The 27,203-nt window shown below is 42.2% G+C and overlaps 1 protein-coding gene across 2 annotated transcripts in view; it reads left to right on the forward strand.

Annotated features, from left to right (window-relative positions):
• Positions 1 to 27,203, forward strand: part of CD226 (CD226 molecule) — a 71,521-nt gene that overhangs the window by 17,364 nt on the left and 26,954 nt on the right. For both annotated transcript variants that reach the window (XM_036109122.2, XM_078060183.1), the window contains one exon: positions 26,326 to 26,682. In XM_036109122.2, coding sequence (XP_035965015.1) covers positions 26,326 to 26,682 — 357 coding nt within the window. The remainder of the gene's footprint in view (positions 1 to 26,325; positions 26,683 to 27,203) is intronic.

Here is a 27,203-nt window from a genome sequence, read left to right on the forward strand (position 1 = left end):
TCTGATCTGAGTAACATAGTCCATCATCTTCCAAGAAATATAATACCTGATGCCCTAGTTTTTGGACTCTCTTCTGGACCTAGTAGGACTGTGTTTCCAGTTGTCTGGTGCTGTAAGTGCAGATAAGAGATGCCTGACCTTCTTCATTCTTGATTATCTCCAGATGAGGCATGCAGTCTTCTCAGATGCCAGGTTTCTGGGAATTAGCTCAGACAATAGATTAGAGAGCAGGAGAGTTGAGAAATGATAGGATTTCATTATAGACTGGGTGTTGGGTATCAAGTAGAAGGAGAATTCAAGAATGGTACCAGGAATTACTTGGGGTTCTGGGTAGATAGTGGTATCATTTACTGACTGGGGGAGTATGAGGTGAGAAAAAGGTCTGGAGTGGGGTGGAGAGGTTTGGTTCCAGACATCCAAGGAAGCTCTCTAGTAGGCACGGGGGTTTTTGAGTCAGAGCTCAAGAGACCAACTGGGTTGGAGATGTAAACACAGTGAAGGCATGGGTGTGCATGAGTGTGCACAGTGAGCTTTGGCTAATGATCTTTTACATAAATAACTAGTGATTATTGAGTGTTTGTTCCTTGGAAGCTCTGGGCAAGGTTTGAAAGGCTTACATGGATTCTTTCATTTAATCCTCACTATACCTCTATCAAGTACATAGTGATATTAAGACAGAATTAGAAAAATGAATTAAAACAGAGAGCGAAGGACAAACTGTGGTGAGTGTAAGAAGACAAAGCACTTAGCACATAAGGGTGACTTGCTAAAACAATGTGATGTGTATATATGCAGATGAAAGGGATGTTTTTAGACCCAGAGATGCCTCACTATCCACACCAGGGTGTGCGGGTTAGTGGCGCCTGAGACCCATCCCATTTGACCAGAGGTTTTCTGGAAATTGAAAACACTCATAAATGTCTGGAGGGATTGTCCATATGACCTGAGTTTTCTGCTAGGCAGCATTTGCTAGGCTGAGTCTCAGCTGCCTTTTTGTGACTAATGCATTCCTGAGTTTCTCACAGTCCCTGCTATTCCCTATTCTACCTTCTGGCTTCAGGAATTTCTGTTATCTTCCCGGACCCTACAAATTTGCAACCCTCATCTACTCAATTACTCCTTAGTCCTATTAAAAATGCTATTCAGAGCCTTCTAAGATTGGTCCTTGCATACATTCCAACTTTTCCCTTTGTGTATTCTTCTTTCAGCCAAATTGGGTTAAGTTTTAATTCCCAAAGCATCTTCCATATTCCTGAATTTGGTGTCTTTGTGCCTTTTCTTCCCTTAAATACTCTTTCACTCCATATATTACTTATCCTTCAAGGGACAGCTAAAGAAACCTTGCCCCATTCCTAAAATGAGAAACAATGTCTCCTCTCCACTCCCCCGATGTTGTTTGTGGCTACCTTTTAATTAAAGATATGTTTTTCTTGTATTCTTCCTAGTGGTTACCATGTCAGTTTCTCCATTGACCACCTCCCCCCCACCCCTCTGCCCCAGATGCTTCGGTTGAAAGCAGGTCATATCCCATTACCCTCTCCATGATCCCAACAATAGTGGGCACTAAGTGCTCTGCATTTAGGACACTTGGCTCAATAAAACAGAAAAAGCATAGGGGTGAAGGGAGGGAAGTGATACTTTCACTGAAAATCATCAGCATTAACTAATGGGTACTTGGAAAGCTGCTAATTCCAGATACAATTAAGTGGAACAGAACAACCTCTTCTGAAGTACCTTCCAGGAAGTGTAAAGTACTTTCCTGAGTGGGAACAGATTTATAGCTCATCATATGTAAAACACAGCTTGAAGTATTTTTCAGATTTAGATTTTTCAGATGTAGATTTATTTCTCTAGATAGCTTAATTATCTCTACTTAACTTTATTCTTTTTTTTTTTAAGATTTTATTTATTTATTTGAGAGAGAGAGAATGAGAGAGAGCACATGAGAGGGGTTAGGGTCAGAGGGAGAAGCAGACTCCCTGCCAAGCAGGGAGCCTGATGTGGGACTCGATCCAGGGACTCCAGGATCATGACCTGAGCCGAAGGCAGTAGCTTAACCAACTGAGCCACCCAGGCGCCCTCTACTTAACTTTATTCTAAAAAATAAGTACAGTGGGATTTTCCCCCTAACTATGCTCTTCCCATGGGGCATTCATTGAAATGTAGCTATCAGTTTTCCTCATAATTCATAGCTTACTGAGATACCTTGGTAATTGATCCCATTAGTTTGTTAATTCATCACCCAGATGGTGTTGTGTCATTTGCAAGGTTTTGTTGTGAATCTTTAGCACGTTATTTGTGAATATATTGAGTTTAGTACATCCATGTTCATGGAAGCATTATTCACAATAGCCCAAAGGTGGAAACAACCCAGGCTTCCACTGAGGGATGAATGGATAAACAAAATGTACATACACACAGTGGAATATTATCCAGCCTTAAAAAGAAAGGAAACTCTTAACACATTACAACATGGATGAACCTTGATATTATTTTAAGTGAAATAAGCCAGTCACAGAAGTACAAATACTGCAAGGTTCCTTTTATATGAGGTACCTAGAGTCATCAAATTCATAGAAACAGGAAGTAGAATGGTGATTTGTCAGGTAGTGAGGGGTGGGGGAATAGAGAGTTGCTTAATGGGTATAGAATTTCAGTTTTGCAAGATGAAGAGTTTTGGAGATCGGTTGCACAATGATATGGACGGACTTAACATTACTGAAGTGTACACTTAAAAATGGTTAAGATGGTAAATTTTATGTTATATATATTTTGCCAAAATTAAAAAAAAATCATTTATATAAATATATGTAAAATAGTGAGTTTAGTTACAGGATTAATTCACGGGAGATTTCACTGTTAACGGTTTTCTATTTCTATTTAGAGAAATTCCTATTGGTTTGTCTTCATGGCAGTAAGTACAAAGATGGATTTGTTGACAGAGAATTTTGAGTTCTGGTTCTGCCCTTCTAACTAGTCTTGTGCCATTTGGAAAGTCCCTTCATCTTTTTGAGCTTCAGTTTACTCATATATGGAGCGGTTATAATAATATGCACCTTATGGGCAGGCTTGAGAATGAATGAGGTAATGTATGCAGGGGCCTCTGTGGGTACTTAACACATAACAGGTACTCAGGACATGGTGGTTCCATCGAGTCCCCTTTTCACCTTCCCTAAGGAATCGGATATTCTCATTCAGTGTGAACCTTCAAGAGTATTTCCAGAAACATATATTAAGCAATTACCACTTGCCTGGCACCCCCTTAGGAAACACATATTAAGCAGTTACCACTTGCCCAGCACCCCATTAGGAACTGACGAGTGAGATGATATAGCTCCTGCCCACGTCTCTATTATAAACTAGTAGGGGAGAAAAGTAGATATTATATCACTGTATGACAAATGCTCTGATGGGGATAACTGCCCCAAGGGGGGCTATTAGAGCCCACAGGATGACCATCGTCATTCCTCATTGTTCAACTTGGGGAGGGGAAAGAGGCGTCTGACAACCAAAGGAGGAACAGGAGTTGGTCCCAGGAACCGGGTGGGATGTGTCCTCTGCATCAGGAACAGCATGTGCAAAGGTCCAGAGTAAAGAGAGTGTGTGGGGTGTGGGGTATCCAGAATGGGAGCCCATTATCCTGAAATGTAAACTACAACAGATAAAAGTGGAGAGGCAAGCAGGGACCAAACACTCAGTGGTTTACTGCCAGGGACTGAGAAGGTATCGGCAGGTTTGGAAGGAGAGAGAGGTCACATTGATTGCATGAAGAGAGTGATTTGTATGGGAGCAACACTGAAGGGAGGGAGGCTGGGCTGGAGGCTATTTTGCTAATATAGGAAGGAGTGAACTGTCACTGGACTAGGACAGGGCACTGGGGAGAGGTAGCACATGTTTGAGAGATACTGAGAAGGTAGAATTGACAAGATCCAGCAACTGACTGGATGAGTGGGGAAGGGAAGAGAAATTAAGAATGATACTGGTTTCTTAAGAGTGGGGAGAATGGGAAGGAGCCACTTTGGAGAAGGGAATATGACTTTGGGGTATCTGTGAATAGGAAGTGAAGAGAAAAGCATTGAATATCTAAATAAGTTGTGTCCACTTGTTCTCCTTCGCCACAAGATGTATCTACTCAGGAAATTCTAGGAGTGAGTTAGGCATTCCTTTTCTTTGCAGAGATCATGCTGCAGTTCCCACCCCAGTTCGCACCTGGTTATGTACCAGCTGCCGTCTCAGCACCTGCTCTCAGTTTTTGAGACAGGACTGAGTCTCAGGGGCCTTAACTGCCTTACCACATCTAGGGTACCCCTTTGGGATGGTGCCAAAGCACAGATACTTGTTCTGAAGTGTAGCAGCCATTTGCAAATACCAGACACACATTTTGTCAAACAAGTTGGCTTATAGCGTCTCCAGGGCAACCTGAATACAGGTTCCCTTTCGCTGACAAGATCATCTTGCCCACTTCCTGGTTAAGTCCTCATCATTTCTTTAAAGTCACGTGGTGCCTATCTGTTCCAATAGAAAAATTTGGAAGTTCCCTCATTGTTTCATAAAGATAGAGCCAAAAAATTCCTTCAGTGTCCTTGTCATTCTCTTTTTATTCTCTGCAACACTGTTGTTATGTGTGCTGTTTTCAGATGCTGGAAGTTTCACTCCCTCACATTCTCTCTTTGATGTAGTTAGAAACTTTTCAGTATATATTTTGGAGTCTTTTGCAAGATGTTTTTCAAATACTCTTTTGGCCTAGTTACTTAGTTGCACCTCTGGGCCTTCTCATTCTCCCTAGCTGAATGGTCTTTTGTTTTCTGGCCATACCTTCATCCTACTGTGGCCCTTTGACTTTGCGGGTGTAGCCATGAGGGGTTTTATTTCAAGCACCTGGCCCTTTAGATCTGTTGCATATATTTTCCCTGGACTTCCAAAAAGGTGTTTTTCAGAAGTCCTGGAGTTTCTTTTGGGATTTTTACCTTTTCAACTATATCCTTTATTTTTTTAACCAGAATATTTGCATTTTATTATTGTTTTCCATTTGTAATTATGCAAGATTTCCAATGGCCTTTTTTTTTTTTTTTTACTTTGCCTTTCTAGTTAGAATTGCCTTTAGTCATTTTGATCATGCAAGGTGCCTCAAAGGGCATAACATATGTGTCTGTGCCATTCCACAATGCAATGATTTCAACGTAGTTTTATTTCTAATGGCTTCAAGAACCAGTTGTATGTGCAACCCAAACGTAGTGGGTCCACAGCTTTCTCAGAAGGGAAATTCAAGATTGAGGACAGACAAATCTAAGGAGTCCACCAGTTTTTCAGTCTGCTCCATTTTGTATAATGTTTCCCTCTTAGCTTTATAGTATTTGCTAGAAGGTCTGCAGAACAACCCAAGAAGCTAGTATCCACCTTGTTAAAGTTAAAGTGTCTGTAACAGTTGTGTATTTAGACATGATTTCTGCGGATGCCGTCCTTTATAAATGATAGCATATCTATCCTCTAGAAACATTGTTTTCTTTAGTCTGAAGGCACAAAATTCCACTGATTTTTATTGATTAATCTCTTTCCACCCTGAATCAGATGTGTCACTTATGTCAAGCTTGTCACTTTCTTGCAAGCTTTCCATCAATCTACTTAATTTTTTAGGCCTCCAGGACTCGTGGAGGCGCAGCTACAGATTTCTGTTGGTCAGCTGCCAGATAAGGAGTGTGACAGAGATTTCACTAGCAAACAGCAAATGGTTAAAAAGGCCAGAGCTGATAGGGCAAGGTGGGCATAAAGGAGAAGCACCGTTAGTAGCTGCTGCTGAGAGGCTTGAGCAATCATGTGTTGGGTGGAGTTCAAATCAGTCAAGACTGCAGTCCTCCTGGATTTACCTGCCCTGCTCCCTGCAGCCTCATTTTCTGTGGCTGGACCCTCCTCTCCAACATTATGCTGTGTATTGCTCTCTCGTTACCATATTTCCTCTTCAGGACCGCTAAGTCTATCGCTCCCTCTCACCACTTTAAATCTGTGTGGGAATGGATTGGGTGGGCTGTAAGGGGCTTCGTTCCCAGGCATTTGTCTTCAGCACTGCATGTCCTCAAGCACGGCAGACCCCTCCTGGCTTTATGGGATTAGTGGAGAGAAGAGTCTAGGATTCTGTTGAAGTCTGACATTTCTAAATCAGATCTTGGGCACTGCAACACGAATTGTTCCTTTTACCTTAGTCTGGGTTTAGTTAGGCCCTTCTTCTTGTCACTGAAATTATTTCTCAGCCCTCATTATATCTGTATCCTGTGTTAAAAAAATAAAGTGTATCCTTCTTACTTAGAACAGACTAAACATTTTGCAGTAGATTTGCTATAACTCCAGTGCTCTTATAAAAACCTCTGAACATTTATTTTTCTAGCCTTGTATATACCTTAGTGCTCCAATTAGTAATTAATAACTGGTCATTTATTATGGGGAATTTCTTATGTTTGATATAATTGCTAATAATGGGTAATAAAAACTGAGGAGTCTCAGTACTCCCTTAAGTGTAGTTATGCAAATACAGAAATGGGATCTTGTTTTTAATTTGTACACGCACACGTATACACTCAAACACACACACACATAAACACACACACACACACACCACCCAAACCATATTAAAGCAAAAAACCTGGAGAAAAGAAGTCTCTAGGGTAATAAGAGAATAATCGGGAATATCATGGAAGCAAATTATGCCAAATAGCACTGGATAAAGTTTGAAGTGTGTAAGCCATCTAATGCTTGTGACTTTAATTTTGATTGACAGTTACTTAAATTGACTTATGAGCAGACAAGTCCTGTAAGGTCATATTCAAAAGATAAGGGAAAGTGAGGAAGGCTTCATGAGTCTCCCCACCAGGCACGCATTATATGTAATGTGCAGGGTGGCTCAGCCTGGAGGAGGGATAGCCGGCTTATTAATGAAATTGGGTTGGGGAGGTAAAAGGATTGGTGTCCTCTTATATGAGACACTAAGAAGCAACTCCTGCCCTGGGGCTGCTCACAATCTAATGGCACAACAAGGTGTGTTGACTCCTCACAGAGATGTCCAGAGTGGGGAATGACAAGATGAAAACTATACCTTTGCGACCAAGTCGGAGAAGCTTCACAGAAGATCACCTTCATGGAGGTCTTCGGGGTGAATATGAGTTTTAGGGAGTCCAGCAGAAAGAACAGCCTGCACAAAGACTCAGAGGAGTGGATATAAGTGGTGAACACATGGAGCCTTGAGTGGCCTGGTGAGGGTGGGGATTGCAGGTCATGGACAGACATGATGATGGGGTTGATGAGGGCAGAGGGAGAGGTTGCAATAGCTTGTGTTTGCATGAGGCACTATGGAACTAGAGGTGTTGAAACTGAAGGTCATGATCGGATTTACAACTGGGAAAGATTGCCCTCGCAGAGGAGAGATGGATATAAATTCCCAGTCTCAGCATGAAAAACAAATGCATTTAAAGACAGCGGTGACTAATTATATGTAGATGGAGAAAGCACAAGCAAACACGGCTGATTTACACTGTGCATGCAAGATTACATTGTTATTGAAAGGGTTCCAGAATTAGTAGTTTGGATTTGCCATGTAGCAGCAATGATGGGCTCTCTGATGTACATGTACTCTTCTGGTGCATAGTGAGCCTTTGGTTCTTCAGTTCAGAAACTAAATTAAATGTCTGGGTTCAAGTACTGACTCTACTTCCACTATGACCTTTGTTACCATATATTTAAAATGAGAATCGTAATGATGCCTACAATGTAGGGTAGTTTTGAAATTCACATTCTCTGGGAAGTGTTTGTCATGTCACGTCAAACTATAAGCACCTAGTGTGTACTAAATATTATTATTATTATTAATTGGCCAAAATAACCAAAGTTGTTTTCTTTTGAAGAATTATGAGTAGTACTATGTATATAGAGAGAAATACAGAAGAAGTATCTTTCAAGAAAGTAAAAAGGAGAACAGTGAAGATTTCTCAGATATGAAAATGAAAAAAGGAAGCATTAGTGGGACAAGAAGCGAATCTGTGTTGTAAACTGCCCATGGCATTCTTTTATCTTGTATCTGAATGGACAGTTGACGGTAACAGGAGGTATGTTTTCCATGGAAAGCTCCTGAGTTTCAAAACACATGAAGTGGAGGTTCATAAATGTGAAGAACAGAGAGACAGCTAGGAAGGCCACCTTTCATCAGAACCGGTGGAGGGAGACAAACAGGTTCACTTGGAGTGGCTTCCGAAAGGAAGCAAAACAGGTTCTCCCCTCCCCCGCCATTCTTCCCAGTTCCCCTTATGGGCTTGAATCTATGTGGTGGGACTGAGAACAGAAGTAGAAGAAGGTAAGCGAGTAGTTCCTGTTCCTTACAGAAACAAATTGACTCTTTTTTAAATCCTCATGCAGTGTCTGGTTCTATTCAGCAGATTATCTATCCTCTCACTAGTACTGACGAATCAGTCATGATAAACAATTCTTTTTGTTAGACTTAATAATCCTGCCCTGAATTGTTCAGTAAAATAAGATGAAAATATGCTTTGCTGAGTGCTATTTATTTCACACAGAGATAATACGCTTTGTCTCTTTAGCGTTTATTCTTCAAACTTAGATAATCTTCTTGCCTTCCCTTCTTTCAAACAGTAGAGTCTTTAGCTTTCTTTTGCTACCAGACATTGTTTGAAGGGTTTTATCTACCTTCCAGATGATCCTTTAAATATTGTGGTAAAAATGAAATGTTTTGTCTGACGTGTTAAAATTCCCTGGCTCAAGGCTTCTTTCCCAATATTTTAGATATTCTTCATAGCCAAATAAAAGGTGGATTTTTTTATGCCCTATGTTTGAAAAAAGCTCCCCAACAGCTTTTCTGGAATGTTGGAATTGCTCAGGTTTCTCCAGTACTCTTCCTCACCTTGAGGGTAATGGAAGCAGAGAGGTTGCAGCCCGTTTTGCGTTGTCCTTGAGAAATGAAGCAGCAAATTAGCTGAGATAATATCCAATACTCATCCGAATCGGTGGCTGAAGCCTCTACAGCCGGAACGTTTACCGCCTAAAGTTTTAACCTTTTCCTATGTTTGACATTTCTCTCCCTTGTGCTCTTTTCTCCGGTTTTTGATCCTCCAAGCAGCTACATGATTCCTCAAATGCTCGTTCATTTTTCAATTTCTAGGCTTTGGGCAGACTCCCCATTCCCTCCTGCCCACTGCCCCTCCCCCCATTGCTTCCGTGGCTGTGGCTGTGGCTGTGGCCGTGGCCGTGGCCGAGCACAGCAGCCAGGGAAGTCTCACCGTCCTGCTCCAAACATTCAACCTACAGAACGGAGTCTAAACGAATGGGCCCACCTTCAGACCTCCCACTTTCCATCCGTATTTCCGGTGAATTCCCTGCTCCCATCACCTGTACGACCTCTGCGGCTTTGCTGCAAGTCCAGTCGAGACCTTGCCTCTCTGCCGGGACGTGGCTCCTCGTGCTGCATCCTGTCTTGGTGCCCGGACGTGGCTCCTGGTGCTGCATCCTGTCTCGGAGCTCACAGCACAGCGTGTTTTGTAATGATCTGCCCCTTCACGTGGTGCCCTGGCTAGTTCCTAAGCTCTGTGAGGAGAGGGACACATCTGTCTTATTTTCCAGTGTATCCCTAACATCGTTTCAGTCCCTCTCACAGAGAAGACCCTGATGAACTATTTTATGCTGAATTAGTGATCGAAGCAAGTGACTTTTTTGTAAGTTCCTGCAGTACGGGGATAGGTCTTGCTCACGTTTATATCCCATAAATATTGCTTCACAGATCTTTTTGCAATAGACTCTTAAGGGTTGATTTGCTCAATTCACTCACCTCAGTGTTAAGAACTGTCTTGGAAAGTTGTTTCAGCATTATTGTTAAGTTGAAAAAACATGTAGTTGGGAAAGAGACCAGTACCACCTTAGTCATACCCCATTGTGGTATGACTGAGTGGGTAAAATTTAAAATATTTACTGTGATTATTTTGGAGGTTGGCATCATGAGTGATTTTTATCTCCTTCTTTTTTGCTCACATGAGTTTTCTAAATTTTCCACACCAGGGAAAAAAAAAAAAACAACAACCTGCAAATAGTCGGTAATGCATGGGACTGTCCTGGGGTGCCCTTCCTTCCCTGCATGTGGTTTGGTGTGGTACAGTGTAGACTCTGTCTGATATTCCTTGGACAGTCAGGCTTAGCGAGGGGTCAACTCACTTTTAAAGTTTGAATGTAGGGACTCTTGGCGATCATCACACTCTTTTTCTTTTTTTCCGAGAGAATCCAAACTACCCATCTTTTCCTTTGCCAAACTTTGTCCCTGTTATCTCAAAGCATAGTTATCCATGGATTAATTATTCGAGTGGAGCCTCAGTCTATGATCCTTTTCAATAACATTTTCCCCCAATAAGTGGTAAGGCTATGTTTGTACAGAGAACCCAATGTGTACCTGATGTTCCAGATGATGAGAGATGAAAGCAACCACTTGGGAAAGTGAATTCAAACTACCAAGTTGAGGAAACATGTAAATCCTTCTGTTTTACTTTTAAAAATCAACAACCGTATGACAGGTGAATCTTAGGAGCAGCACTATGAACGAAGAGGAAAATATAGGTTAAAATATGGGCATAAAGTGAGGGATGGGGGTCTAACCTAGTCTGAGAAGGAGAAGTTATCTGGAAAATCTTAGCAGAAGAATCCACACCTGACTCCACAGGCCAGGACAGTGGGTGGGGGATGGAAGGAGAGCTAATGCTGAAAGAGGGAGTAACCCAGTCTAGACTCAGAGGCAAGTCTGAGTGTGTCTTGAGAGGAAGCTCAGGATCAAGATGAACGGTGCACCGAGGCTGAAGTGTGGTGAAACTGGGGCTTATAAAAGGTACTAAGAAGTTTGAATTTTATCATAAAGGATTTGGGTGTGCATTCAAGAATTTTCAACTAGGGACTTAAAGAGCCAGATCTGTGTTTTACAAAGACTGCCTAGGCTTTATGATAGGGATGGATAGAAGTGAGGTGGGCATGAGTAGGAGAACTATTACCAGGCTGGTGCTTTATCCCAGGGGAGAGGTGACAATAAGAGCCTGCAAGAGTGGAGTGCAGAGAAATGGGCAGAGCTAAGGCCGTTAGGGAGAAAGGGTGACAGAACCTGGAGGTGAGTTAGATGAGAGGGGTAGGCAGGGGGAGAAGTGAAGGCTGGTGCCATCACGCTGAGTGTATGGGGGGATGTATTTGCCAGATGGAGGTCATCAGAAGGAAACCATGTTGCAAAAGGTTCAACATTTGTATGCACAAAGTTATACTGTTATTTTGGCATTTCTTAAAGCAAAAGTGATAGGAATATAATGAATGCTCATTGAGTACATATATGAAATACAAAAAATCTTTTCTGGTATTCTCTTATATACAGAAGGCATTAAAAGTATGGTTCCTGCCCTCAGATAGGTTTATACTCTAGTTGACGAAATGTTTACTCATTATAGAAGATGAAGTGAGGTCTCTAGTTCACTGGGAATGACTCAGGAAATATCATTTTGTGGTTTGATTCTTATCTAAAAATCAAGAAAATATACTCTTGTGTTACTCTATGAATCAAATATATTGTTTCTAGTTGAGATGATAAATGTTTTGAACTATAGCTTTCTGGAAAACATTTTGTTTCATACAGATTAGTCTGACAGCCTATTTTTTTACCTTTTATTTTTCATTTTTAAAGAAGATACATTTCATTTTCAGAGTTGAAATAATATTTGGGGAGAGGTAAAGTGGGGAGGGGTGGATGGTCAATGTCATATTAAATTTTTTCCTAGGGCTAGAGTATTCTTAAAATTTATTTAAATTGGTTTTGTTTTATAATTTTATATGATTTTATTTCTTTTAAGATTTATTTATTTATTTTAGAGAGAGAGAGAGCGAGAGCAAGCACACATGAGCAGGAAGGGCAGAGAAGAGGGAGAGAGAATCCCAAATAGACTCTCCACTGAGCACAGGGCCCAGTATGGAGCTCAATCTCACGACCCTGAGATCATGACCTGAGCCAAAACCAAGAGTCTGATGCTCAACCAGCTGAGCCACCCAGGCACTCCTATCTCATATGATATTATAAGTAATTATGTACTAAATTAATCTTTTCCTGAAATATGCAGTGAGGTTTTTGGTTTTATTTGTGGTGTGTCATAAACAACTCATAAATCACCATTTTGGAGGTTATCTGTGGTTGCTTAAGCCACCAGTGATTTATTTATATGCATCACTTAGATTCCTAATTTAAGCCTGTGAGTAAATTATTTTTGCTGTTTAATACAATTGAATCTATTGACAGGCAAAAAAGATGCTTTATTTTCCTGTTACTCTACACAATATAGCTCTGAAATGAAATGGTTTAAGTGTGATAAACCTCACCTTGATTGAAGCCCATTAGGGTATATTAGTAATCATCGCTACTGGCGCAGACACATCCTGCGATTAGACTCTGATCCCCAAATTTTATGGCTTTTTGTTTTGTTTTGCTTTTAAAAGGCAAACCCATAAATGTGATAAATGTAATTCCAAGATAATGGAGTTAGGAAGCCATTACTGAAGGCAATTTTAGAGGAAAATGGAGAGTGTAAAATGATGATTTTAAAATATTTAAAATTATGGAGGTGGAAATTAAATTGCAGACTTTGGAGAGACGTGTGTACCATGTAGGGGAAATGGAAGTCATCCCTAATTTACAGGAAGAATTTACAGCGAGATAAAAAGCCAGAGAGAATGGCAAATGTGGAGTTTAAATATTTTAAAAGTAACCATTTCAATTAGTTTCTGCGTTTAAAAAAATGGCATGTTGCAATAGGACATACAAATTCATAAGGGGCATATTCATCTAAGCTCTTTCTGACCTTGCTTCAAACAGTGTATGTGAGAACTAAGTACAATTTGAAAAAGAGTTTTGTTTCTTTTTTCTATTTCATCTTTGCTTTTGGTGTTTATATGTTTAATGTTGTCCTTAGATAAATTCTAGCAAATGGAGATCTACGGCACAATAGAAAGTACCCAGGGGTCTTTGGTTAGTGACATTAACATGGGGTTCATTTATTAGATTAAAATACATTGTATAGTCTCTTTGGCCATTTACTAAGATGTCTACGCATTTCTGTATATTTACACATATTCTACTACTAAGAGATTGAAGCAAGTAGCAGTGATTCTGAACCCTGTCAGATCCAGTGTTCTCTTTCATTGTAAGTACTTTATAAATCTTGGACTGTTTTGAAATCATATGCATAGATACTGAAAAACTACCTACCGACAATTCCAAAGAATAAATCTAATGCTGTAAGTGTAACTTAAAGGAGAAATAGCAAGTAAGCAGTTTACATTAAGGTAGTCTGCATTTTCATTCATACCTGTTCAAGCTCTAGTCTGTGGGAGGATAAAATGAAGTGTTAAATGTGTCCACCTGCATTTAGAGACACACAGAGCACAGGTGCACACCCCTTGAAGACTTGGTCACCCTGCGTGGCCCTGTCAACAAGGATGCTGTATTCAAAATGAGCAACTAAAGTTCTAATGCTTCAAAGTGAAAATTGCCCCTGATTTAAGCTGAACAGAAATAGAATTCCTAAAAAAGTCAGGGTAAGCTTAAACAGTTCAGAAATATTTTGTGCACATTTTCTTGTACCAATTTACTTCCAGGTGAGTCAGAACCTCTTGAATTACTAATTGTGATTCCTTTGAAGGTAATTAGGTTTTGGCCCAGGACTCAAAATATCATCTTAAGTATAGTAGGTCCTCAATTGATGGTTATTTGTGTATTAGTTTTTTAGAGCATGAACATTTCTATTTTATTGGGAGTAACAGAATGACAGCTGAATGCATCTGAAATGGTTTTGGTTGTCATTCTCGATTAGAGGAAGGGCCAAAAGTTGGGTCTGTCTTGCCCTTCCTTCCCTTTCCAATTTCTTTCAGTAGAAATGCTTTTCTAAAAGAGCAATATACAGAACCTGGCACAGATTTTGAAATCTGAAGTTCTTCAGTGAGAAAATTGGAGATTGAAAGAGCCATTGCAAGGAATTGCCAAACACAAGTTCTAATCAAAATTAGAAAAGAAATAGTTTGCCCTGGGTTCATGAACACAAATATATTGATATAAGATGTATATTGTGAGTTTCATTTCTTGTAGTGATAATGAACTTGAATTAAGCTCTTCCGGTCCTTCCTCTCATTGCCAATGGCATTAATATGAGGTGGTTGAGTAGAAATAAAGAAGAGCTCACTCATCACACTCTTCAGGTGGGCTAGGGAATGCAGTTGCTCTCAAGGCTTATTAGTGGGTTTCACTTAGCACACTAAGAGTCATAGAGCTGTTTTGCATATGTTGGGTGGAATATTGTTGCAGAAAGGTAGAATTTCAGAGCCAGAGGACTTTCACCTCCTGACTTGATATTTACAAACCAAACTCTTGGACAGTATTATAAATAATGGACACTTTTGATCATTGTTCTAAAATAATGCTAAGAAAATATAATCACAACGAGACCGCTTTCCCAATTTTGGATGTGTTTCTCATAGCAGTGATGTATTTCCCCCAACTCACTTTGTTTCCAAAAATGTCATTAAGAGCAATAGGAATTCACAGAGAAGGTATGGGATGCAATTTCTTCTTCCCACGCTTTGATAAGAGGCATCTTCTTCCCCTTCTCTTCCTATGTAGAACCCGTCAGTTCTCAGAGCCTGTCTGAGATTTCTCCTCTTCCCCTTGGGCCGGTCCCTTGTTTGATGACTTGCAGGCTGAGAATTTGACTAGGACACCCGAGCCCTGGGAGCTCTGTTCACAGCAGCTCTTCCTGCTCATGAGATCTTTGCTGGCAAAGGGACCAGACCGTGTCCTCAGCTGCTGTTGGCACTTATCCCACGCTTGGAATTTAATGGTAAATGACAGAGGTTGTCAATCTAAGAGCTAGATACTGGCTTATCAATTTTGCTCTAAGGTGTTCAAACTTTTTTTTTTTTAATGTTTACACTTTAATGCATAAACATAAATTAATGAAATTCTTTGTTAATTGCTTCAGGCAGTTTTCCTTTTAAGAAAATAAAAAGTTTGTTTTCCTTTCTAGTTGTGGCCAAGCTAGTCCTTTTCCTGTTTCGAGAAGTGAGAAATTTAAGTGGCAAAATAATCCGTGACCTATGACAATAATAAATCCTTTAAGCATGTTTATCTCCTCAATCAGGGACCGTTTTGTTTTTAAAGCTCTGCCAATTTATTCTCTAACATATTCCCGGTTCCTTTTTCTTTCTACAATATCCTTGATATTCTCCAGATCTCCCCTTTCTCCCCCATGGGGGGCGTGGGTGGAGGGGCCAGCTCCCGCATCATAGGGTGCTGGCAGTTGGGCTGGGGCTGGAAGAGAGAACGATGCCCTGGGGGCTGTTCTCCAGGGAAAGGCTCCAGGAACAAGCAGGACGGTCTCTGGTTCTCTGAGCTGAGCCTAAGGCGGTCAGCGAGTCCCAGCTCATCCTCTCCCTGCCCCTCCATCAGGACACACCTGTACTCCCCACACACTGGGCGCCACCCAGCGCACCCTGCTGTTTTCCTGGGAAACCCCACACTCCACACCTACACACACACACACAGGTTGCTTCTGGAAAGGTCACGGGGTAGAGGCAGGGAATATGTTGCCGGTGGGTGCCAGGCCAGCTGTGATGGTACTTCCAGGGGCAACATGGGCCACCACCTGGTTGCTAGCGCTTGGGGTCTCGGCCCATCAGAGGTGCGTGTCGTTTACATCTGGGATAGCTCATTCTAGATATAAGAAACCAGTGAATTTAACTGTAAAAAAATTATGGTTTTCTAGGGTTGATTTGTAGACATTTCCTCTGACTTAGAAACAGCACACATTGAATGCTGAATAAATACATTATTACCTCCTTCTACTGCCGTACCTATTTCTTTTATTGGTACGTCCCAAATTTCCTTTTAAATCCCAATGAATTGAAATGGGAACGACTTGTTTCCCTCATTCTACCAGTTCTTTGTGTCTCTTTTCTGGACCGCTCACTTGGCCTGTCAACAGCCGCGTGTGCACTGGGTTTTCAATACTGTTCTGTTTTTCACTTTACCTTCATTATAGTTTGAACTAAATAATTTCAGCCTCTCCTACCTCAGAGGGTTATGAGAAATATTGTTGATCCTGCTGTGGTTTGAAAAACACCTGGAGCTCTTTGGAGAGAAGGTATTAAAGCCATAAATACTGCAGTGCTGGCTGGTGCTCAGGGCATCTGCCAGGAGGAACAGATCCTGTGGGTGCTTGTATTTGGCAAACGTGGGAATGAAGACCCAAACTCATGTAGGAACCTGGACTGGAAAATATTACTTTAGGCTGTTGGGATCATCCACTGAATTTATAACTATAATTTATAACCATCTTCAGAGATGGTATCCATATATTCCACAATATTTATTGAGCAACTTAAGGCACCCGGCATTGTGCTGAGATCAGACCTCCCATTGAAGACATGCAATCTTCAAGGCATTGCAAGTTTCCCAGGGTGGGGAGAACTGACAACAAATAAAAGACAACACAATAGAAGGTATAGAAGTAAAACAGAAGAGGGAGTGTTTAGCCTAAGGATAAGTAGGAAAATATTTCCTCCTAGGAGGGCGTATCACATTTGAGTTTTATGGGATAAGAAGTGATTTTCCTGGACCAGGATGGAAGGAGTATTATTAGGCCCTCCAGAAGAAGAGATGGCTGATGCAAGGTCATAAGTGTGGATGCTGTTCTTGGGGACACTAGAGTATACAGTAGATTCTAGTAGGAGATGAGACTGGAGGCAGGACTAAAATCATAAAGGATTTTACTAATGAACATTCACTTTGTCCACTAGTTGCAATGGGAGACATCTGAACCTTTTAAAGCAGAGATGTGGCAGGATCAGATTTGAATTGTGGCTACATAGTTTTGGATGCAGCATGAACTGGAGGGAAAAAGGGCTAGAATTAGAGAATACCTAGAGGCAGGTATTTCAATGGTCCCGTTGAAGAAACACAGGGAAATAGATAGCAACTAAGTCTTGTATTTTCATTCTTTTTGGTTTCAAAGTCATTTTGCTCTGTGGATTTCCCTACAGGTGAAATAAATGAATTAGCAAGTATTTATTGATTATCAAATATGTGCAAGATATACTATAAGGTGTTTCTAGAGATGAAAATAAATACAATTCACGACATGGTACAATTACCTTGAGAACTTTTGGAACATGGTGGAGTAACAAGCAACGAATGAATATTTTAAAAATTATTTCTGCCTCCAAGGAGCTCGGCATAATTGAGAAAAGCAAGGTAGAAAACACAGCAGTTCATATTTTGTGAGCGTAGCGATTTGTTATGCACAATTAGACGTGTGAAAAGAGTAAGAGCTGTAGGACTCCGTGGCCTAGGGCTGCTGTGGGCAAGTGGGAGCCAATATTGTGGGACGAGGCAGGCCAGCTGGGCCCTGAAAGAAAGATCGAATAAAAGAGAGCCCTGTTACCGAAGAATAATTTCTGGAGGCCTCTGGCGGGTGCTCTGGTGTAAGTTCAAATTCTAGGTTCCAAGTAACATTGGCCAAGTTCCAGAACTGTGCCTGCCCTGGGTTGGCGTTCTTCACAAGGGGTCCGGAGAGGAGGCGAAATGTGAAAGGGACGTGTTAGGAAGTGTTCCCTGGATTAACAGGAAGGAGGCCAGGAAAAGTGCAGGGAGGTTAACCAGAGCTCATCTGGCAGAGGCACCTGAGGACCCCCAACCCCTGTCAGTCACTGGACAAGGGTCCCTCTGGGTGTGTAGACCCCAGGCAAAGCGGCCTGCAGCCTCCCCGAGCAGAACGGCAGGTGCTGGTTGTTCAGGAGAAAGCACCGAGTTGGTGTGCCCAAAAAGCAGAGGGATCGCCCAGGGGGTGCCCAGGGGGCCCGAAAGCATTTGCTCTGTGTCCGTGTCAAGTACCACTCCTTTCAACTTCACAGAGGTCCCTGCCTCGAAGGGCTGTTTGAAGCTGCTGCTTCTTTTTTTTTTTTTTTTTTTAAGATTTTATTTATTTATTTGACAATGAGAGAGAGAAGCAGAGAGAGAGGGAACACAAGCAGGGGGAGTGGGAGAGGGAGAAGCAGGCTTCCCGCGGAGCAGGGAGCCCGATGCGGGGCTCGATCCCAAGACTCTGGGATCAAGACCTGAGCCGAAGGCAGACGGTAAACGACTGAGCCACCCAGGCGCCCCCGTTTGGAGCTTCTGACTCAGAGAGACCCAAGCAGAGGATCTGATCTTTCCATTCTCCCCAGTCATCATTTGCCTCTCTCCCTTACAGAGAACACAAGTGTTGTCTGAAAGGCTCAGCCCCCAAGAAATCCTAGCCTTTCTTAATCACGGTCGGTACAGCATAAGAAATTTTATTAAGTCAAATAGGGCTCATATTCAGATTTTCAAAAGAGAACTGTAAAGAGGGGTTTTGAGTTCGCTTTCTTTGAATGCTGTCACTATGACTGATGAGAGATTTCTGCAGGGCTGAGACTCTAGGGCCACATGTTCCCCTTTCCTCATATAGAATGAATGCCTTCTGTTTCCGAGGTCACGTCTCTGTCTGCAGAACTGACAGAAATTGCTTTCCAGTTTTTCAGAGTAATTTTAATTGGATAGGAATCACAGTGGTAAATATGGTGAACCCCAATTTTCTGAGCAGTGAGTTTAAAGACTTGATTTTGCAATTCAGTTAATTTTATTACACTCTCTCATTCTATGGAGGTTGAAGTAGGTGTGTCCTCATATATGTGTTTCTGTAATGGGTGCGTGATGTGTGGTGGGGATTTTCCCCATTTTTAGCATTGTATCTTATTGCTTCTTAGTCATTTTTCATATGTCATTCATCAGAAATTCTACTTACTCGTTCTCCACAAAACCAACTGGAAATATACATGAAAGGTAGTGAGGGAGATACTGTAAAAAATAGGGACATGGGCAGAAAACGTAAAAGGAAGGAACTTGAACATGGAGTAGATGCACTAAGTGCACAAAGCTTAGCTAATCGAGTATCTTGTGTTTGGTGTCCTCAGCAGATTTTCTTTGGGCAAATAACTATCCGGTTGAGACCCTTTGACAGACCTTGCCGAGCCCAGAGTCAGCCAACAGTGTAGCTTTCAGTTGGCTGGGAACCAAGTTCACACTTTCCATCCCAGAGTTTCTGTGGACACAGGGCTCTGTTCGTGCAATGACCTGCTTATGTGTCTCTCCACCAACTCACACCTGTGCCTCATTTGTCCTTACAGCCATACAATTTTTGTTGAAGGAGTGAATGAATGAGTGAGCGAATAAATGAATGAATGAATTGCAAAAGAGGTAGCATTTTGTTGCCTCCTGTTTGTAATTTATCTTCCTGCTCAAGTCTCCCACCCGCCCCGCCCTGGCAGGCGCTCCCCCTGCTTCTGCCCCCTGTGTTCCCTGGGAGCACGGTGGCCTGGGACGCGGCTGGCTCCTGGCTCTTCTCAGTCTCCTCTGCCACAGCCCGTCTATTCCTGGCCACTCGCCTGTGGGAACCTGCTTCCTTTCCTTTCACTTGGAAAGCAATCTAATGGACGATTTCACACTAATGTGTTGGTGCCTGCCAGGAGCTGAGGTTGTTATGTGCATTTTAACAAGGACAAGTAAAGAAATTGATTTCTAATTATAGGATTTAAGGCATCATAAAATAAGATATTTAGGAACAGGGGCTTCCTGGGAGCCTATTTTGCCTCTGTGAAATCCTGCCCAGTTGCAGGTAGGAAGGAAAATTCTACGGCGTGTAGTTCCTCACAGACACAGGGATGGGATGGCAGCCTTGGCTTGGGGGCAGCTCCCTGAGCCTCCTCCCTAGGAGGGACTCCCTGCTCTGCCACCCTCCAGCCATCTGGGTGACTTCACTCGGGGTTGGGGACTGAACGATACAGCACGTGTAATGCCTTTCATGCTGGCACATAGTACGTCTCATTCGAGGTATATTATTTTGCCTTTAAAATATGTTGAAAATGTTTAAAGTAACTGAAACAAAATGCTTAATGTAGTCTTCAGTGACAATTCACTAACACAATCTATTCTCTAGCAGGAGATGATTAGGGTTGATGCTAATCTTTTGGTTCTGTTTCTGTAAAACTCTGTCATGCAGAAAGTCTGCATTAAATTTCCAAGTCAGCGAGGCCACTTGCTAATCTTTTAGTAGAAAACAAGCCAATGCTCCTGGGCTGTGTTGTCATCTTTTGGTTTTACAAGACCTCAGAACTATACTATTTAAAATTCTTAGATCCCATGAGTCATTTATTTTTCTGGTTGGGAGGAACTGCAGAGATGCTCCAAAGGAAGACTTTTTCATGTACTTCAACAAACCCTACGGTAGAGACTTAAAAAAACAACAACAACAAAACATAGTTCTCATTGTACCATGACAGAGAGATTGAAATGTACATTTTAACAATTAAAACCTGTGAGCAAAACGTACATATGAGGATCCATGGTGATCCTTCAGACAGACAGTCTCAAGCTTCGGGGAGCTCCATGAAGCCACGGCGGGGCGGGGTGGGGGGGCAGCCTGGGGTCAGTGGGTGGGGGGCGTTCTGGCCACAGCAGTTGCTTTGAATCACAAGCCCGGGGATCTGAACCACAAATCTGCCCAGGCCCGAGTCGTGTTCTCCGTGTTCTTCTGTGCTCAGACACCACAGTTTGGACATGCTGCAAACCTTCCCTTCATGTGCATCTTCTGTGCTGAGTCTCTGATCTGCCGTCCAGGACCTTGCTGGGCCTGACAGTTTTGTCAGGCTGTTTTTATCTCTGAACGCAGCTCTCGTTCTTCCCACTTTATCTGTGCTGTTCAGTCAAGCAATCTTTTAGCTTATTTTTATCTTGTTTGGTTCCTTTACCTTTTATCTGCACTCTAAGTGAAGGACAGGAAATGACAGTAGTTGGGAGGGAGCTTGTGAAGACCTCCAATTTCCCTAACTGGGTGACCTTGCTGCTTCTGGTAGGTTCTCGTAAGATCCAGACTGTATGACAAACGCCAGCCTGATGAAGTCTTTCCCCGACCTCCTCCCACCCCCGTGGTGGTGTGCTAGGGCTGTCTCAGCAAGATTCCACAGCCTGGGAGGTATCATGTCCGCTCTGGAGCTGGAAGTCTCAGACCATGGTGTCCACGCAGTCGGCTCCTTCGGAGGCTGCGAGGGGGAGTCTGCTCTAGGCCTCTCTCTCACTTAAGGTGGTTTCTGGCACTCTTTGGCATTCCCTGGTTTGTGCACACTTTTCCGTGACCTCTGCCTTCACCTTCGCGTGAAGTTCTCCCTGTATGCATGTCTGTGTCCCCAGGTATGGTCAGGTTGGGTTGGGGGCCGCCCCACTCTGGGTGACCTCATCTTAACTGATGATCTCTGCAATGACCCTCCTTCCAGATAAGGTCACATGCTGAGGTGCTAGGGGTTAGGACTGCAATATGTGAATTTTGGGGGGACACAGTTCAACCCATAACCCCCCCCCCCCGAAGCATCCTCTGGGAACATTCCAGCTTTTTAGAGAAATGCCATGCCCACTACTTTCATTGCCTTCTGCCTTTGAAGTGATCGCAGCGCCTGGCGTTTACAGGGTGATCAGGAGTGTGTCGGGCACAGCTTACGGGGTGCACTGCCCTGGAGGTAAAATATAACATGATATCAGTTTCAGGGGTACAACACAATGACTTGATAAGTATATTGAGAAGTGATGACCTCAATAAATCTAGTTAACAACTGTCACCCATACGTGGTTACGAAATTTTATTTTTTCTTTGATGAGAACTCTGAGGATGTAATCTCTTAGCAAGTGCTTGCTTATTTTTGAGATCTTTACCTCAGGTCACTTTAAATGCTTCCTTAGTCATAATGCAATCCACATTTTATTTTGCATTTAAATGGGACACTTTAAGAGCTTTTAGGAAAGCTCTCTCTTGAGCACATACATAGTCTAGGCACAGTGGGAATGTGTGAAGCTACTATTACCACTTCTAATTAACTGGAGTAATAGTAGTGCTCCTGCAGAGAGCTTAGGGCCATTCTGGCTGTTTAATTTTTAGCCTATTTTAAACATCATAAGAGCAAGTTATTGTCTTGTGTTTTGGAAACCCTGGGGAGAGGTCTGACTGAGCAGGGCTGGTGGATTTGGACATCCGCACATAGGAGATGTTTGGAAATTGCAGGTAGGAGGGATTACCCAGAGATGGTGAGCGGAGGGGGATGGGCATTGGAACCCCGAGGGAGGAGTGGGGGGAGACAACAACATTTTAAAAGACCAGCGAAGGCAGAAGGACCCCTGAGTAAGACTGTGGAGGAAGGTCAGAAAGGAAGGAGGACAGGCAGGGACATGCAGGGTCACAGAAGGCCAGAGGTTTCCAGGACGGAGTAGCATCCAGTACTCAAGGTCAAGAACATGCATGACTTGCCGTGTTGGAGAATGGTAGGAGTGGTTCCTCGGTGCCTTGAAGCACACATGAGAAATGAGGCAGAGTTGGGAGCAGTGGATTCCTCCCAGGATTTTGAGTGAATAGACAAGAAAGGTGGATGAGTCAGCAAGCACCACAGGGTCCAAAATTGGTTTTCAGGGATGGGAGACATCCTGTTTGGAGCTGAGGAGTTCTGTGTTTTCATATTCCCAGGGATTGTTTGCCCAGGGTTCACTGGACATGTTTCTCTGCTCTTTGGAGTTCTGTAAATTGGTAGGTTAGATTTAGAGGCTTGAGCCGGGTCAGACTGGATTATTTTGGCAAGGCTACTATTCTCAGGGTGGCATTGTGGAGACATGAATGGGCTTTTTTGTGAATTTGCAGACATTGATGATCATTGCCTGGAACAATTAATTCCTTTAGGCATTACATATATGATTTCAAACACATTTCTCAGTATGAGAGGTTTTGTGGATGTAAATATCCCCCTGCCCCAGATCAGTGGGTACACACATTGACTGCAAAGTGAAATTACAAATACATTTTTTATTCAAAAATGATCTCTTGACTTCTCTGCTCTATGCCAAACACTGCTCTAGGTCCTAAGTATAGAGTGGCATGTAAAGGTCTATACAGAGACCTGGGCCTATGAAGCTTCTAGTGAATGGACTCAGGGTTCTGTGAAGTTGATGAGTGATGACACAGGGCTGTTCACACTGCACTCAGAGCCACTGCTGGTGAGAAGGGTGAAGGAGGACAGATTCGCAGCTGGGGACGTGATGGCGGCCCGGGGAGGTGGCATGATGCACAGGTGTACCCAGGAATGTTTGGGGGTCCCCAGGGATTGAGTGGTGCTTGGGAAAGCTGATGAAGCCCTGAGATAATTTTTTAAAATGATCTGTTATCTTGTCAGAAAAATCGTATACAAAGTACAGAGAATTTCATCATATTATTCTGTAATAAAATCATGTAAAAACAACACACAGACAAATTTATTAGAACAGACAAAATCCTGCACATTGAGAACACCCAGTGCTGATGAGGACGGAAGTAACACAAAGCCTCATTCATTGCTTGTGGGCATGGAAAACAGGGTAGCCACTATGGAAGGCAGTTTGTCAGTTTCTTGCACAATTAAATATACTCTTACCATACAATCCAGCAATCATGCTTCTTGATATATGCCCAAAGGAATTAAAAATTTGTGTCCACACAAAATCCTGCATGTGGTTGTTTGCAGAAGCTTTACTCATAATTGCCAATTGTTTTGGAAGCAACTAAGATGTCTTTCAGTAGGTGAATGGATAAATAAACTGCGCACCATCCAGACAATGGAATATTATTCAACACTAAAAAGAAGTGAGCTATCAAACCATGAAAATACATAGAGGAACCTTAAATGCTCCTTACCAAGTGCAAGAAGCCAATCTGAAAGGCTATTTGCCATATGATTCCAACTATCTGACATTCTGGGAAAGGCAGAAGTATGGAGGAGTAAGAGGATCAGTGGTTGCCAAGGGTTGAGGCGGGGTCAGGGGGAAGAATAGGCAGAGCACAGAGGTTTTTTAGAGCAGCAAAAATACTCCATATGACATCATGTTGGATATGTGTCCTTGTACATTTGTCCAAACTCATACAATGTACAACACCAGAAGTGAACTCTAACACAAACTCTGGACTTTGGGTGATTATAATGTGACAATATAGGTTCCTACTTGGTATAAAATGTATCATCCTGATGGGGGATGTCCATAATGGGGAGGCTCTGTGTGGGGGGAGGGAGGAAGTATGTGGGAAATCTCTGTACCTCCCTCTCAATTTTGTTGTAAACATAAGACTGCTTTAAAAAACAGTCTTTTAAACAAAACAAAACACAGTCTATTCTATGCTTATGCTGAGAATTAATACATCACTAAATAGAAATATAAAATTAACTGGTGTTTATTATTTTTGTTTCTATTTTTAAGGTTCTAATCAAACTTTTTCTTCCCTATCAACTACAACATTTTGATCCCTATTTTAAGTAGATGTGCTTTCCAATTCCAAGCACGTCAGGATGCCAGGGTCTCTTGTGTGGGGGGTTTTTCAGACACATTTCCTGTCACCTTACATGGGCCGTGCAGGAGGATCAGGTGACATGAGCAGACAGCAAGCAACACAAGAGGCCAGGCAGGCTCTGCAGACCTCCTCTGGGTCTCGGTTTTCATCTGATACCAACCAGCTATTCTGTTCATCTGGGAAGGTTAATTGGGGGCTGCTCGGTGCCTCAGAACCACCTGCCTCTGAGCGGGGGCCTGCTTCTTTCAGTCCCGTCTGTGTCTACTGACAGGTGGATCTGGGTCCTTACATAAAGCCTGGGCTGGGGAACCTTCCCGGCTCCCTGGAGGACAGCTCCACCCGAGACCCTGATGCCTGGCTATTCAGCATTGGAGACTGCCTTCACTGCTTTGTGCATTTGTCCTTGGAACCAAGGCAGACACTCCTAAGAGAAGATCCCCCTTTATACCTGAGCCAACATCACACGGCATTGCTTCCTGAGAGCAGGTTTTTGTTACATGGGCACATCAAGCTCCTGAGATGGGCGGAGGGCGGCCCCACAGAGGAAGACAGCAAAACAGCAGGTGTACAGACCTGAAGACAAACTTCAGGACGGACAGGGCTCGCCTACCGCCAATTTCTGAGGGTCAAGCACGGCTCACACAAACATTTGTTTCTTTGTCTTTTTTTCCTTTCTTTTATTTCCTTATATTTTCCCAGTACAGTGTATGTGTATCTGATTTAGCCTTTTATTTATATTGTCCCTCATTTTTTTTCTCTTTTCTCATATCTTCTTTTCACTGTCTTAATTTTATTTTAGTTTCTCCTTTGTTTTCTTTAGACTTTTATTTTCTTATTTTTTCCACGTCTTATGAATTTTCTCCCTTTCCTTCTTTTTTATTCGCCTGTTCTTCCGTTGTCTTTTTATTTAGAGATAAAATGCTTCCTGTGTGCCTGTTATGTGGATTAAGTGTTAATTTGATAAATAGTTATACGATTACAAATTGAAAAACTGAAGTGCTGTGGTTTTCTCTTTTCAACAACATTTTGACGACTGGAACCACTTGTTGAAGAAAAGAAGCTAGTTTTTGGTGGAGATGAAACTATTATAGACACAGTATTCTAGTTTAATATAGACAGCAAATCCCTTACTGTGTTTTAGACTCAATTTCTTCTTCTCTCAAGTGTGGTGTCTACGCTCCTCTCCTGTCCCCTCTACTCTTCTTTTCTTTTCTTTTTCAATTGGAAGTCAAGAAAGGGGCCCAGAACTATCTGGTGCTTATTTACTGAGTGCTCTGTGCTGGGTATCTTAGCTATGGTGGTAGGAAAGTGGGAAAATATTGAAGGACTTTCTTGGTACATAGGGATTTAAATCACATGTGGACCCCTACTCTATGTACGCCTAAAACAACCTGTATATCTGAAAGATAAGTTTATATAGGTATTTATTCAAATGAAAATGATCTGTTATCTCTTCAATGACCATTAAAATCAGTGATTACGATCTGGATACAATCTTTGAGTCACCAGCCCAGCATTACTACAGAATAGTCTTGTGAAATTCAGCCTCTTGATAAGATCATTACCAAGAAAAGCACCAGGGGTTTTGATTACACTTCTTGTTGTATGGTTAACCATGTAAAACTTAAGAGAATAGGTGCGAACGACTATATCCTCTCTTCTATTTATTTACTCGCCTCTTTCAAAGGTCTTTTCTTTACAAAAATGTGTCATGAAGATATCAATTACAGTTGATGAGATTGTGTTAAATAACATCACCAAAACTTTTGATAGAACTTTCTGGGTAGCTCCTACCTTTGCACCCCCAAATTTGAGGACCTATGTGTAATCATTTGCTTCTTGTTTTCAGATAGTTTTGAGATCGCTGTGCCATCAAATAGCCACATCGTCTCAGAACCTGGGAAAAATGTCACGCTCACCTGTCAGCTACCACAGAAATGGCCGATACACCAGGTTATGTGGGAAAAGATCCAGCCCCATCAGATCGACCTCTTGACTAGCTGCAACTTGTCCCAAGGGAAAAGTTATACTTCAAAGTACCAAAGACAGATACTCAGTGACTGTAGTCAGGGCATGAGAAGCACCTTCATCATCATGCCCCACATCATGGCCTCTGACTCAGGACTTTACCGCTGCTTTTTCAAGGCCCATGCAGGGGACAGTGAAACCCCTGAAATGTTCGCGATGAGGTTGACTGTAACTGACGGTGAGTACGTCATGGATGTCTTCCAGGGTTAAAAATGGAAAAGGCCAACCATGGTGGATTGGTTTCTGTTGTCTTTTTTCATGACTCTATTGTTCAAAATATTTTTTAACATTGGAGCTTGGGTAAGTTGTCGGTCATTGAATGCTAGGATTTGGTTTTTCTTTATCTTGCTAATCCATCAATCACAGATTTAGCAATTATAAATCTTTCCAGTTTCTTGATCTGCCACATTCCTGAAATTAAAAAAGTAAGTGGTAAGTCTAAAAAAATACATGGTATTAACAGCCTGCGAGTTTCAGCTGGATAACTTCTATTTGTTTTCAACCATGGTGCAGCGTCGTGATGGTGGTGACTAAGTTTTATAATCCTCGTGTATCCTCAGCAGTAACAATATGGTGCTGGATTGGTATTTGCTGAGTCAGTGTTGAGTTGAATGGAATTTAATAAATGTTTGATAACGTTACTCCTTTGCGAGCTCAGGGCTTTGATTCCTTCCATTGTTTTCGGCCCTCGGAGCAGAA

This window comes from Halichoerus grypus, chromosome 13 (genome assembly GCF_964656455.1).
Source record: "Halichoerus grypus chromosome 13, mHalGry1.hap1.1, whole genome shotgun sequence".
In the NCBI taxonomy this organism is placed as follows: Eukaryota; Metazoa; Chordata; class Mammalia; order Carnivora; family Phocidae; genus Halichoerus; species Halichoerus grypus.